Below are 15,074 nucleotides of genomic sequence, written 5' to 3' on the forward strand. Positions count from 1 at the left end.
TGGAGACTAGAACTAGGGGATATAGCCTCAAGATTCGGGGGAGTAGATTTAGGACGGAGATGAGGAGGAACTGCTTTTCCCAAAGAGAAGTGAATCTCTGGAATTCTCTGCCCGATGGAACAGTGAAGAGTGGAGGCTACCTCAGTAAATATATGTAAGACAAGGTTGGATAGATTTTTGAATTGTAAGGAATTAAGGACTATGATGAAAAGGCAGATAGGTGGAGATGAGTCCATGACCAGATCAGCCATATTCTTATTGAATGGCAAAGCAGGCTCAATGGGTCAGATGGCCCATTCCTGTTCCTATTTCTTATGGTCTTATGTTCTTTTGAGGGCCCCTATCACATCGGCCTCCACCGCCATCCCAGGCAGCACATTCCAGGCACCCACTACTCTGTGTACAAAAAAAATTTGCTCTACACATCTCCTTTGAACTTACTCCCTCTCATGTTAAATGCATCCCCTCTAATATTAGGCATTTTTAACCCTCAGAAATTCTGATTCTGTAGATTCTGTCTCTCTACTCTATGCCTCTCATAATCTTAGAAATTCCTGTCATATTTCCCTGAGCCTCCACCAATTCTGAGAAAACAACCCAACAGCCTCTCCCTATAGCTCATGCCCTCAAATCTAGGCAGCATTCCGGTAAATATTTTCTGCACCCTCTCCGAAGCCTTGACGTCTTTCATATATTTCTCTTTTATTCATGTGCTAGTCCCTACTGCCTACATACTGTCCATAACCCTCCATTCTCTGCACATCCATGAGACTAACTAAGGTTCTCTGAAATGTCCCTATTGTATCTGCCTTTACCACCATCCCTGGCAGCACTCGCCAATCTGTATAAAAAAACCTACCTCTGACATCCTCCTTTACTTTCTTCTAATCACCTTAAAATTATGCTCCCTCATTTCTGCCCCTGAGGGGATCATTCTGATCCTATATGTTATAGTCACCCATCATATCAGTTTTCAGTTGTCTTCTCCTGCTGTAATATAAGAAATTGTTTCTAAATTTCTTTATGTCTGAATGTCAGAAGAGAAGGACCTCCCTTGAAGAGAGAGATGAGGAGGAATTTGTTTAGCTAGATGGAGGTGAATCTGTGGAATTCATTGCCACAGATGGCTGTGGTGGCCAAGTCATTGGGTTTACCTAAAGTGGAGGTAGATAGGTTCTTGATTAGTGAGGGCGTCGAAGGTTACAGGGAGAAAGGAGGAGAATGGGTTTAGAAGGATGATAAGTTAGCCATGATGGAATGGCAGAGCAAACTCGATGGGCTGAATGGCTTAATTCTGCTCCAATGTTATATGACGATTTAACATATCAATTTTTAGCTATCTTTTCCTGGGTTTAGGGTGTAACAACAAAAGCACAAGAAATGCTCTCTGCATTTACATTACGTCCCCATTTTATGATAAGCCTTTCTTCAATAAGCTTTCAAAGCAAAAAGTCTGTGCTACACCCAGCAACTCCTGAAAACGCCTGTATTTGCAAGGCAAATCGTAACCTTCATTCCAGTGGATGACTCATGGCTTCTGCCAGTTTTCAAACTCCTGCTGTATTTGCTTAAGTGTTGAAGTTCTGTGTAAAGCAGGACTACGAGAAGAATCACTCGGCACCGCACACTGTACCAGAACACAGGCGAGTGGTCATCCAACTCCACATTGGAGCCTACTCAACGGTTTAGTAAGTATAAAATTGTTTCAAACCCGTTAACTTAAAATGTAGATCTACTACTGGTAATTTTAAACAAGCTGATGAGAATCAAAATCAGGTTCAATTATCACTAGCATATGTCATGAACTTTGTTGTTTTGCTGCAGCAGTACAGTGTAATACATGATAATAAAACTATAAATTACAATAAGAAATATATATAAAACTGTTAAATTATATAAGTAGTGCAAAAAGAGCAAAAAAAATTAAGTGGTGTACATGGATTCTTTATCCATTCGGAAATCTGATGGCAGAAGAGAAGAAGCTGTTCCTGGAACATTAAGTGTGTGTCTTCTGGTTCCTGTATATCTTGTCCTGTTGAAGGGTCTCGACCCAAAACATCAACTCTTTATTAATTTCCATAGAAACTGCCAGACCTGCTGAGCTCCCCCAGCATTTTGTGTGTGTTACTCCTGTACCTTGATAGTAGCAATGAGAAGACTGGTAATTAACACGGACACAGCTGGATGCATTGTCCGATATCACCTCTTCTAGGGTGCGTTCAAAGAATTGAAATGTTTTAACCCTCTGTCAGAGATCAGAAAGAACATGTGTCAGCCTCAACTTTGTCTCCTGCCCAACCATTGCAATATTTATTTAAGTATATTTGTTGCTGTAAGAAAGTGAATTTTAATTTCTAAACCCTGGTCAGACCCCACTTGGAGTACTGTGCTCAGTTCTGGTCACCTCACTACAGGAAGGATGTGGAAACCATAGAAAGGGTGCAGAGGAGATTTACAAGGATGTTGCCTATATTGGGGAGCATGCCTTATGAGAACAGATTGAGTGAACTCAGCCTTTTCTCCTTGGAGTGACGGAGGACGAGAGGTGACCTGATAGAACTGTATAAGATGATGAGAGGCATTGATCGTGTGGATAGTCAGAGGCTTTTTCCCAGGGCTGAAATGGTTGCCACAAGAGGACACAGGTTTAAGGTGCTGGGGAGTAGGTACAGAGGAGATGTCAGGGGTAAATCTTTTACATAGAGAGTGGTGAGTGAGTGGAATGGGCTGCCAGCAATGGTGGTGGAGGCTGATACGATAGGGTCTTTTAAGAGTCTTTTGGATAGGTACATGGAGCTTAGAAAAATAGAGGGCTATGGGTATTCCTAGTAATTTCTAAGGTAGGGACATGTTCGGCACAACTTTGTGGGCTGAAGGGCCTATATTGTGCTGTAGGTTTTCTATGTTTCTTAAATGAAGATGCTCTGTCCTGGGTTGGAGGACTGTGTTTGTGCATGGCTGGGTGGGATGAAGGTGAAGGACTTACACTTAGAACATAGATCATAGATCATAAAACATAGAATAGTACAGCACACAAACAGTCCCTTTGGCCCACAATGCTATGCCGGACCAATTAAGTCAGTAATTAAATGGCCAACTAAACTAATCTCTTCTGCCTACAATGTCCATATCCCTCCATTTTCCTCACATTCATGTGCCTATCTATCTCATCCCTTTTAAGTCTGTAATGTATCTGCCTCTAACACCAGGCAGTACAGTCCAGGCACCCACTAGTCTCTGTGTAAAAAAAACTTGTCCCTCACATTTCTTTTGAAATGACCCCCTCTCACCTTAAATCATAGGTTCCCAACCTTTTTTACGCTATGGCCCAATATCATTAAGCATGGACCCCAGGTTGCAAACCCCTGCCTTAAATGAATCCCTTCTGATTTTAGACATTTCAACCCTGGGAAAAAGATATTGTCTGCCTACTGTCTGTGCCTCTCATAATCTTATAAACCTCTCTCAGATTCCCCCTCAGCTGCCACCAATCCAGAGAAAACAACCCAAGTTTGTGCAGCCTCTAATTATAAAACATCCTCTGATCCGGGCAGCATCTTGAACCCTCTCCAAAACCTCGGCATTCTCCCTGTAATGGACCAGAGCTGTATGCAATACTTCAGATGCAACCTAACTAGAGTTTTATAAAGCTGCAACAGAACTTCCTGAACTTTGAACTCAGTGCCTCAACTACTAAAGGCAAGCATGCCACATGTCTTCTTAATCACTCTATCAACTTGCGTTGATAAAGCTATGAACTTGGACTCCAAGATCCCTTTGCTCTTCAACACTGATAAGGGTCTTGTCCTTGAGAGAGTACTGTCTTGTTTTGTTGCTTGTTGTGTTCTGTGCTGTTCTGCAGAACATTGTGGGTATGCTATGTTGGCACCGGAATGTGCGGTGACCCTAGCCACACATTCTGTCCCTAGCACGTAATTATTAGGCTGTGTTGGTTGTTGATGCGAGCAATGCGTTTCACTGTACGTACATATAAGTAAATCTGAATCGGAACCTGAATGTAAATTTTAAAGCGGTGGGGAAGAGTCTTGACTTTTTATAAGAAGTAAGAACATGACTGAGAAATCGACACTTCCCAAGGCTGTGTTATCATCTTCTATAGTGAGTGATCTCAGAGTAAAAGGAATTGAATTATAAGCTGAGACAGGTAGGGTGGGACTGTTTTCCCCAGAGCAAAGAAGATTGAAGAGACCTTAAAGAGTTCTATAAAATCTTGCAGGGAGTAGTTTAGGCAAATAGTCACAGTCTTTTTCCCAGGGTAGGGAGTCTAAAACTAGAGGACATAAAATATTACTCTCACAATATACAAAATCTACACTAAACTCCATGTCTCTAGGAGAGTCAAGTGTCAGAGGATCTGTAGAAAGGAGGAGCCAATCAAATGGCCATGATATCATCTTGTGGTGGGACAGAAATGGAGAGAACACATCAGTGACTCCTGCTCTGATCCTCTAATGAATATGGGTGGGACCATTCAGTGGCCCAGGAGAGCAACTGCCTCACAGCACCCCCGTGACACAGGTTCAATCCTGACCCTGGGAGCTGTGAGAATGGAGTTTGCAGGTCCTCTCAGTCACTCGCTGGGTTTCCTCCCACAATGAAGCTGTTAGGTTCATTGGTCATTGTAAGTTGCCCCTGTGTAGGTGAGTGACAGATTCTTTGACAAATTATTGGAGAGAATGAAATGGAATTGGAGCGAGATTGGTGTATATGGATATTAAATAGATGGTGTGGAACTATTGGCCTGTTTCTTTGTTGTGGAACTATCCAGCCACCTTCAGCTGCTTCGCAGACCATTACAGCACAGTACAGGCCCTTCAGCCCACAATGTTCTGCTGTCCTTTTAACCTACTCCAAGATCAATCTAACCCTTCCCTCCCACATAGTCCTGCATTTTTCTATCATCCTATCTAAGAGTTTCTTATCTGCCCTGAATATATCTTTCTCTACCACCACCCCTGCAGGGCTTTCCACTAACTGTGTAAAGAACACACTTCTAACATCTCCCCGATACTTTCTTCCAATCACCTAAAAAATATGCTCCCTCGTATTAGCTATTTCCGCCCTGGGATTTGGGCACTGGCTGTCCACTCTGTCAATGCCTCTTATCATCTTGTACCCTCTATCAAGTCACCTCTCATTCTCACTCACTCCAAAGAGAAAAGACAAAGCATGCTCAACATTTTCTCCTAAGACGTGCTCTCTCGTTCAGAATGCTTCATCGTAACATGCAAAAGAGGGACGTTCACTGATGACCGCACAAAGTTCTGCACCGATCATGGACTCCTCTGAATCAGACCACACCCAAAACATGGAAAGGCTAGAAAATATCCAGACCTGGACTGATATCCACTCTACACATGTTCCAGGCAATCCAAGAAGAAAAAATCCATTTATCCACCACCCACCCACAGTATTCAATGGCATCACCATCACAAGATCAGAAAGAGCTGCAGAGGGATGTAGACTCAGCCATCTCCATCACAGGCACAATCCTCTCCACCATCGAGGACACCTTCAAAAGTCGATGTCTCAGGAAGGCAGCGTCCATCGTTAAAGGCCATCACAACCCAGGACATGCCCTCTTCTCATTGCTGTCCTGACGAAGGGTCTCGGCCCAAAACGTTGACAGTGCTTCTCCCTATAGATGCTGCCTGGCCTGCTGCGTTCCACCAGCATTTTGTGTGTTGCTTACATGCCCTCTTCTCATTGCTACCATCAAGGAGGAGGTACAGGAGCTTGAAGACACATATTCAATGTTTTGTTTTGTATCTTCAAAGCATTAAACTAATTCAAGAGAGACACTGAAGCCCCTTATTTCACTCCTGATAGAAGATCAGAAAATTTTGAGAGGTGAGTAGACAGGAGACAGTCAGAATCTCTATTACCCAGGAAAGAGATGTCGGATGCTACAAGACATGCATTTGAAGTGAGAAGAGGAAAGTTTAAAAATGAGCAGCTCAGATTTTTATCTTACATGCAGATTGGTGGGTGGCTGGAATGGATTTCCAATGCAGGTGGTGGAGGCATCTCTGCGATGGCAATGCAGAATTACACCAGGGTCCTTACACAAATTTCGAGATGATTTTTTGCCATTCTTCAGTAAAGGAGAACAAAATTATTGTTATTGCAGATCCAATAAGGCATAAAAAAACACACAATAAGCTGCAGAAAAGTTACAAACTCAATCAGCTCCATCATGGGCAGAAGCTTCCCCAACATCCAGGATATCTTCACGGAGCAGAGCCTCAAAAATGTGGCACACATCATTACGGACCCCTGTCACCCAAGATGTGCCCTCTCCTCATTGCTACCATCAGGGAAGAAATACAAGAGCCTGAAGGCACACACTCAATGATTTAGGAACAGCTTCTTCACATCTGCCCTCAGATTTGTTATTGAACATTGAACCCACTACATTTGTTCTCTTTCTGCATTACTAAATTAATTTAACTTTTTAAAATATATATGTATACTCTTAATGTATATCACAAATTTTATTATCATGTATTGCAATATATGGCTGCCACTAAACAAATTTCATGGCATATGCCAGTGATATTAAAGAACACAATAAATATAAATATAAAAGGAATCTTATAAAACACAATGTACAAGTAGCTGTTATATACATAATCTGATTGTATATACATAAAGTGACATTCAGTGACGTTGGTTGGGGGTGTGGGGGTGGGTTAATGGGTGGAGATGTTGACCACCCTAACAGCTTTGGGGAAGTATTTGTTTTTGAGTCTGGTGGTCCTGAAGTGCATGTTGTGTAGTCTCCTCCCCGGTGGGAGTGGGGCAGACAGTCTGTGAGCAGAGTAGATGGGATCCTTCATGAAATTACTACTCTTTCTGTATATATGTCCTTGATGGCAGGTAGGCAGGTGCCAGTGATGCTTTGGGCAGTTTTATCTACCTGGTGTAGAGCCTTCCTCTCCACTAGAACTCAGTTAAAATGCCATGCAGTGATGAAGCTTGCTTACTCACTGTGGGTAGGCTCAAAGGGGAAGTGGGAGGTAATTTTTTTACACAAAGGATGTTGAATGCCCAGATGGTGAAAGAGGCAAATACATTGGAGGCTTTTAACAGACGTTTAGATAGGCACATGAACGTGAGGAAGATGGAGGGATAGGGACATTGTGCAGATAGGAGGAATGAGTTCTCAGCTGGTTTGGCACAACACTGTGGGCTGAAGGACTGGCTCCTATGCTCTGTTCTCTATGTTCTATGACTGGTAGAAGGTCATGAGTATTGATATGCATAGGGAAGCTCTTGTCAGCCTTCTCCAAAAGAAGAGACATTTGTGATCTTTCTTAACTGTAGAAGCAGTGTTCTGGGACAATGAGATTTGCAGTCCCAGGTGTTTGAAACTGGTTGCACTTTCCACTGCTGTGAAGATGTGATATATTGTCAAGGTGAACAGTCTAACATTGCTCTTTGGTGAAAGTACTTAACTCGGCTTTATATCTTACAGAAAGTCACTGCCAAATATGACCACCAACATCCTGAAGGATATTCTAAAAATACCAGAGAGGCTCTACATGGTTCAGCAGTTCAACCAATGCATCGTCTCTGCATCGCAGAGAGTGAAAGAGTACGTTGGCTTTCAGGACCCTGAGGGCAAACTGAAGGTCAGTAACTCCGTGCTGATTGATATCTTCCTGATGACTTACATTAACCGGAGCAAGCAGTGTAAGCTCACCGAATCAATCAGGTGTACCAGACTGACCGATGAGCAAGCCATTCTACTGGGTGCTGACTGGGTTTGGTCTGTGCATGATCTGCCTTCCAAAAACCCCAAGCTGCAGATTGCCGTGCAGGTGATTCACATGGAGAGGAAGGAAGAGGAGGAGGAAGAGAAGAGGTTTAAGATCACCGAATCTATGGAAGTTGCCAGGGCAGTGGTGATCAATAAGACCAACCACGAGAAGATTGCCAGCTTCTGCAACTCCATTGGCAGGGATTGCTACGGGCTCTTCCTCTTCTTCGGGCACAAGGGGGACCCAAAGACAATCTGCGGAGTCCTCAGCAACAACTTCCACGCACGTTTAGAGAACGGGCACAGGCTGGACAATGCCTTCCTGTTGGAAAGCATCGAGAAGTCCAAGACTGTTATCACGCCAGGAAAAATGTTGGAGCTAATCCTTCAGAAGGATGATCAGCCAGAGGACTTAAAGCCAATCTGTGTCAAGTTTACTCAGTGACCTTCACTGAGGCAAAACTCCAAGCAGCATCGATCATCTGAAACCTTTGGTGTGTTCAGCTTTATCAGGAGGCAAACCGTGACATCATCACCCAAAGGAACATCTCTCCCCAAACATGACATTTCCCATCTCTTCTAAGGATAGTCCTCCAACTGATTGACTTCAATCAAAGACCAATTACAGAACTTGCTGTAGAACACAGAACACTACAGCACAGTTCAGGCTCTTCAGCCCACAATGTTATGTGACCTTTGAACCTACTCCGAGATCAATCTAAACCGTCCCTCCCACATAGCCCTCCATTTCTCTTTCAGCCATGTGCCTATCTAGGAGTCTCTGCCTAGACCACCACTCCTGGCAGTGTGTACCACATATCTACCACACTGTGCAAAGAACGTAACTCTGACATCCTCCTGTACTTCCCGCCAATCACCCCTCGTATCAGTCTCCTATATCTGCTAAGGAAAAGGGCATTGGCGGTCAGCTCTATCTCATCATCTTGTAAAGTGGCCTCTCATCCATCTCTGCCCCAAAGAGAAAAGCTGATGCTCTCTCAACCTACCCTTGGGAGACTTCTTCAGTCTCTTCTGGTTTGTGACATTTTGGGTCAAGACCATTCATCAGGACTGGGAGGGAAGTTCAAAGTACCTCCCAAATGGCATTCAGAACTGAAGTTCACAAAAATGGGTTCGTAGGCCCAAAGCCAGCAGCCGATTAAGCAGCCAGCTCGTTGCAGGCCAGGGCCTCTCAGTTCAGTGCAGACGAGTAAACCTCATGGAGTCGTGGAGCAGCGAGCTGAACCAGCCCGTCCCCTCGTTTCCGACGCCAACACACTGACCCAGCGCTTAAATCGTCCAAACCTTGATTCAAGTTCAAGTTCAAGTTTAATTGTGATACAACCGTACATAATGAATTCACATGAATACAGCCAAACAAAACAGTGTTACTCTGGGCCAAGGTGCAAAACAAAGTACCAACAGCACACGGCACAGGGCACGTATAGCACGTGTAAGATAGCAAGCATGTATGAGACTGCAGTAAATATTGCCCATCTCCCTGAGTCTGTGAATGTTGCAGCAAACACAATACAGCTTGTCTTCCACCGAGTGAACACTGGAGGGCTGCACTGAGTGCAGCCTGGATGCCGTGCTGCACTGCCTCTCCTGGGCTGCTGCAAACAAGCAATAAGCTGGCTTGAGGCCTAGTCCCCGTTGTGACTGAGGCCACGCAGCTCCCCCACCACCTGTCTCTCCAATAAACCAGTGACCTGCACCGTTTCACACTACAAAAGTCCAACAGAGTCTTGCATTCACAAGAAAAGCGACTAAGACAATCGCTTTCTGAGTGCACACCACATTCGCACACCTCTCTGTAGGAGGTAGCAGCACAATCCACACCATCTAGCCCTGTCAGCTTCTCCACCAATAAGCAACTTGCTGATGGGGTAGACCTTTAGTACTTTACGTTCTCAATGTCCAACAGGGTCTTGTAATTCTTAAAAAATATGTTTAAAATAGCCAATAACCGCTTTGATTGGCTCCGCAGAAGTTTCTGTGTCCAAAGGTGCTACCTTCTTACCGGAATACTCCAATAAGTTAGGAAAGGGGGAAGAAGTTTCAGAAGAAGAATTCTCCAGAGTTTGTGGACTATGGGACCATAAAGTAGATCAGCACAGAAGAAGCCACCCAATTAATCTACACCCTCACTCTTTCCCTAGGTTCCTGAGATGATCTTTCATCCAATTGCCATTTGAAGGCCCGTGTTGGGTAAAAAGCCCTGACAGTATTTCCCATGGTTAGGGGAGTCTAGGACAAGATGGCAAAACTTCAAGATTGAAGAACTGCGATGCAGAGAAATTACTTTAGTCAGAGGGTGGTAAATCTGTGGAATTTGTTGCCACAAGCAGCTGTGGAGGCCAAGCCATTGGGTGTATTTAAAGCAGAGATAGATAGGTTCTTGATTAGCCAGGGTATCAAAGGGTATGGGGTGAAGGCAGGGGAGTGGGGATGACTGGAAGAATTGGATCAGTCCATGATCAAATGGCGGAGCAGACTCGATGGGTTGAATGGCCTACTTCTGCTCCTATATCTTTTGGTCTAATGGTCTTATACGTCCTAATGTGAGCAAATGGGATTATTTACTTATTTAGCGATAATGAGCAGAATAGGCCACACTGCCCAGTTAACCCCAGCCTAATCACGGGACAATTTACAATGACCAATTAGCCTCCTAATCAGAATGTCTTTGACCATGGGAGGAAACCGGAGCAGTGGGGGAAAGCCACATGCTCACGGGAAGAATGCCACTCTTCCTTTCTGCAGTTGCTGGAATTGAACACTGAGCTGTAATAGCCTCACATGACCACTATGCTACCGTGGTGCTGTGGGGCAAAGGGGTCAGCATGGAAGTTGTGGGCCGAAGGCCCTGTTTCTTGTACTTTGTCTCTACAACTCTATGAACGCAACACTTGTATCAGGCAACTCATTCCAAATCTAAACCAATATGGCATAAAAATTATTTGCTCAGGTCCCTTCTAGCCTTTTGGAGGATTATTTTAAACAGAGTCATCAAGTCACAGAAACTACAAAACAGAAACAGGCCCTTCAGCCCATCTAGTTCATGCCAACTACTATTCTGCCTGGTCCAACAACCTGCACCCTAACCACAGCCCTCCATACCCTTCCCATCCATGTGTACCTATCCAAATTTCTGCTGAGATTGAACCCGTATTCACCACTTCTGCTGGCAGTTCGTTCCACACTCTCTTCACCCTCTAAGTGAGGAAGTTCCCCTTAAATACTTCATCCTTCACCCTTAACCTATGACCTCTGGTTCTTGTCTCTTCCAACCTCAACTGAATCTACGGCCTTTCATCCTTCCAACCCACTGTTTTATTTGTGGTTTTTCAGTGCACAGTGTTAATCACCTTCACCAAATCTGCACTCAACTTTCCTTCCACTGAGAAGGCATCTCACTAATGACCTGTAAAGGGTCTCAACCTGAAACATCGACTGTTAATTCATTTCCAAAGATGCCGTCTGGCCCGTCGAGTTCTTCCGGCATTTTGTGTGTGTTGCAATAAACCAATTTACCAATTTTACAATTCCTTTCCCTCCCCACAAGGGCTGCCTTACCTGTTGAGCTCCATCAGCAGATTGTCCTTTGCTTGAGATTGCAGCGCCTTCTGTCATCATATACTGCTGGGCGGTTTAGAAAGTGTTATCAGTCCTCTTCCCCATTCCATCGACCAACCACCCCTCCCACATCATTAGTATCTAACTGAGCAGAGGAAACTGTTGCAGCACTCATTCTCAGAAGACAATTGAATATGTATTTGGAGATATTTTAAAATGCCACATGATATAAGTTGAATAGAATTAATGTAAATATTAATGCATGAATATCACACATAAAAAGCTGGAGGAACTCAGCAGATCAGGCAGCATCTATGAAATGGAATAAACAGTTGACATTTTGGTCCAAGATTCTTCTTCAGGACTGGAAAGGAAAGGGGGAAGATGACAGAATAAGAAGGTGGGAGAGAGGAAGGAGTACAGGCTAGAAGGTGATAGGTAAAGCCAGGTATGGGGGGGGAGGGGCTGGTATGAAGTAAGAAGCTGGGAGGTGATAGGTGGAAAAGGTAAAGGGCTGCAGAAGAAGGAATCTGATAAGAGAGGAGAGTGGACCATGGGAGAAAGGGAAGGAGGATAGGCAAGTAAAAGGCCAGAGTGAGGAATTGAAGAAGAGGGCAGGGGAAGGAGAATAATTACCAGAAGTTGAAGAAATTGATGTTCATGCCTTCAGATTGGAGGCTACCTAGATGGAATTAGAGGTGATTGCTCTTCCAACTTGAGAGTGGCATTATCTTGGCAGAAGAGAATATTATGAGTATCTTAGGTCCTAGATAGGTTAAAAATGGTGGGAGCTGAGGAAAGGGTGAAACTTAAATCAACAGGTTTGTTCAATAAGTTAGACTTGGCAGAACTTGATGTTTGTTTTTTAAAGCATTTATTGAAGCATTTTCATTCTTGCTAATATGAAGCAATCAAATTGTAAAATGTAGCAGAGTTATTAATAGAATTAAAGGGCTTCAAACAATGAATTGATCTTTATTTTGTGAGGTAAAACTAAATATATTGTGAGTCCCAGAGACATTCCATAAAGCTTAGATAGGCCCCCATTGGTTGGGGTTAACCACAGGTGCTGCATCCTAGCTGTCAATGTGAGAGCAAACAGGCCGTCCCCTCTTCACGCATCTGATAAACCCAAAAGAAGGCCAGAGACCGATACAGTTTGCCACCAGCAGCATTGTAGGAGTTGCCAGTCAGTATTGAACTCAGCATAGCTCTGCCTTAAGGACTCCAGCTCCGGATTTTTCCTTGGGTTTACTCCTGTACCCTTGCCCAGGAGTGGGTCTATCGCAAGGCAGTGGAGGTTTGAGATCAGAGTTTTCCTTCTCCTAGGTGAGATGACGAGGCCCATCTGCCTGAAGTGATTGGTTTTGGGGTGTCACCTTTGCCCTTTCTTCTGTCAGTAGAAATGGTTCCACCAGGCTCAGTAGCTAACCCGCACATGAAGGCCAGGATCTGCACTTGGTTGACAGAGGCTGTTTGAGGCACACTCCATCTGGAGCATTCGATAGGTTGTGGGAGGCGTCCCCACAACCACCCCTGATTATATCAACCTTATGGAAACATGGTAACTTCAACACTAATAGGGCCAGGCTGAGCACTTATTACCTGCTTCTCCAAGGATCATCACCTTGTTGTGGTGAGATGCTTGTGAGTTCCTGACATCTTGAGAGTGACGCTCTGCAGATTAGCTCCTGGTAGGATCACTCATGGTGGTAAGGTCAAAAATGAGGTTCCAGACAAGGAACAATCCATCCAAGAGCTCAAAGGCGGAACCCCTGCCCGAGCCTGATCACAGGACAATTTGCAATGACCAATTAACCTACTAACTAGTACGGCTTTGAACTGTGGGAGAAAACCAGAGCACCTGGAGGAAACCCAAACAGTTCACGGGGAGAGCATACAAACTCATACAGGTGACGTCGGAACTGAACTCCAGATTCCAGACTGCCCTGAGCTATAATAGCATCACACTAACTTCTATAGCACCGTGGAGCAGAGAGGCTAAAAGGAAACATGCATAAAATTATGATCGGTATGGATCGAGCTGACTGCTGGACCTTATCTCTCTTATCAGAAATAGATAAATCTAGGCAATATAGATTTGGGGTAGAGGGTTAAAGTAATGAGTCTGGGTAAGATTTAGAGGAAGAGGTTGAAAGATTTGGAGAGAATTAGAGGGGGGCCTTTCTCACTCAGAGAGTGGTGAGTATAAGTTTCCCTCTCTTCCCCCCATCCCCCGTCACTCTTCCATACTCCAGTGAGTACAGGGCCAGAACCATCAAACACAATCAAAATGCACCAAAAGTGGTGAGTATCTGGAATGCAATGCCAAAAAGAGTGAACGTGGAGCACACTAGACTTCTGCACCTATTGTCTATTGTCTATTGTAAAGTACACCCTTCCGCCCTACATAGCCCTCCATTTTTTATCTTCCATATGCCTACGAGTTTCTTGAATGCCCCTCCATCTTTGTGGAGGTGAGCACCTGCTCTACTCACTTTACACTTATGACTGAGAGGCTAAGCACAACTCTAATGGAATATTTAAATTTGCTGACAGCACCACTCTTGTTGGCCGAATCAAAGGTGGTGGCAAATCAGCATATAGGAGGGAGATTGGAAATCTGACTGAGTGATGCCACTTCAACAACCTCTCACTCAATGTCAGCAAGACCTAGAGGATGATTATTGACTTCAATTGGAGGAAAGCAGACATCTATGAGCCACTCCTCACTGGAGGCTCAGAGATGGAGAAGGTTAGCAACTTCAAATTCCTCGGTGTTATCATTTCAGAGGACCTGTCCTGGGCCCAGCACTAAGTGCAATTACAAAGAAAGCATGGCAGCACCTCTACTTAAAAGTTTGCAAAAATTTGGCATTATGTCTAAAACTTTGACAAACTTCTGCAGATGTGTGGTGGAGAGTATATTGACTGGCTGCATCATAGCCTGGTATGGAAACACCAATGTGCTTGAATGGGAAATCCTATAAAAAGTACTGGATTCAATATAGTCCATCACAGATAAAGCCCTCCCCACCATCATTGCTTGCTGCCACTCACATGCGGGAGGGAGAGGAGTTGGGGAGGGACTTTAGGGTTCTAACATTTAACTGTCATTCATTCCTCTGTTTTCATTGATGGTTCCGAAGAAAAAGTAATTCATGATGTACATTGTAAACATTTCTCTGACATTAAATGTACCTTTGAAACCTTTGAAACGTCTCTAATTGTCATCTGCCCCATCACTGAACTATTTCCACAACCAATAGACTCACTTTCAAGGACTCTTCATCTCAAGTCCTTGATATTTATTACTTATATATTCATCATTTTTTTCTTTTGTATTTGCAGTTTGTTGTCATTTGCATGTTGGTTCTTTGTCGTCCTGTTGGGTGTGGTCTTTCATTGATTCTATTGTGTTTCTTGGATTTAATGTGTATGCCCGCAAGAAAATGAATCTTAGCATCGTATATGGTGAAATACATGTACTTTGATAATAAATTTACTTTGAACTAATGTACTGTAATGTAATGTACTCTGCCACCACCCCTGGCAGCACGTTCCACTCACCCATACACTCTGTGTAAAAAAACCCTATCTCTGACATCCCTCCTATACTTTCTTCCAATCACCTTAAAATTATCCCCCCCCCCCCCCCGTGTTTTAACCCTGGGGAAAGTTTCTGACTGCCAATTCAATCTATGCCTCTTAT

The 15,074-nt window shown here is 43.9% G+C and overlaps 1 protein-coding gene across 1 annotated transcript; it reads left to right on the top strand.

Moving 5' to 3' along the window:
* The first annotated feature begins 1,578 nt into the window (after positions 1 to 1,578).
* On the top strand, positions 1,579 to 14,820 carry rep15 (RAB15 effector protein). Its single transcript, XM_073049884.1, has 2 exons — positions 1,579 to 1,688; positions 7,499 to 14,820. The coding sequence occupies exon 2, from the start codon at positions 7,515 to 7,517 to the stop codon at positions 8,226 to 8,228; it is 714 nt and encodes a 237-aa protein (XP_072905985.1). The 5' UTR covers positions 1,579 to 1,688; positions 7,499 to 7,514; the 3' UTR covers positions 8,229 to 14,820.
* The last annotated feature ends 254 nt before the right edge of the window (positions 14,821 to 15,074 follow it).

Source organism: Hemitrygon akajei, chromosome 6, assembly GCF_048418815.1.
Source record: "Hemitrygon akajei chromosome 6, sHemAka1.3, whole genome shotgun sequence".
Taxonomy (NCBI): domain Eukaryota; kingdom Metazoa; phylum Chordata; class Chondrichthyes; order Myliobatiformes; family Dasyatidae; genus Hemitrygon; species Hemitrygon akajei.

What these genes read in the sequence shown, in the direction of transcription:
- rep15 (XM_073049884.1), top strand. Translation starts at nt 7,515, where the DNA reads ATGACCACCAACATCCTGAAGGATATTCTAAAAATACCAGAGAGGCTC.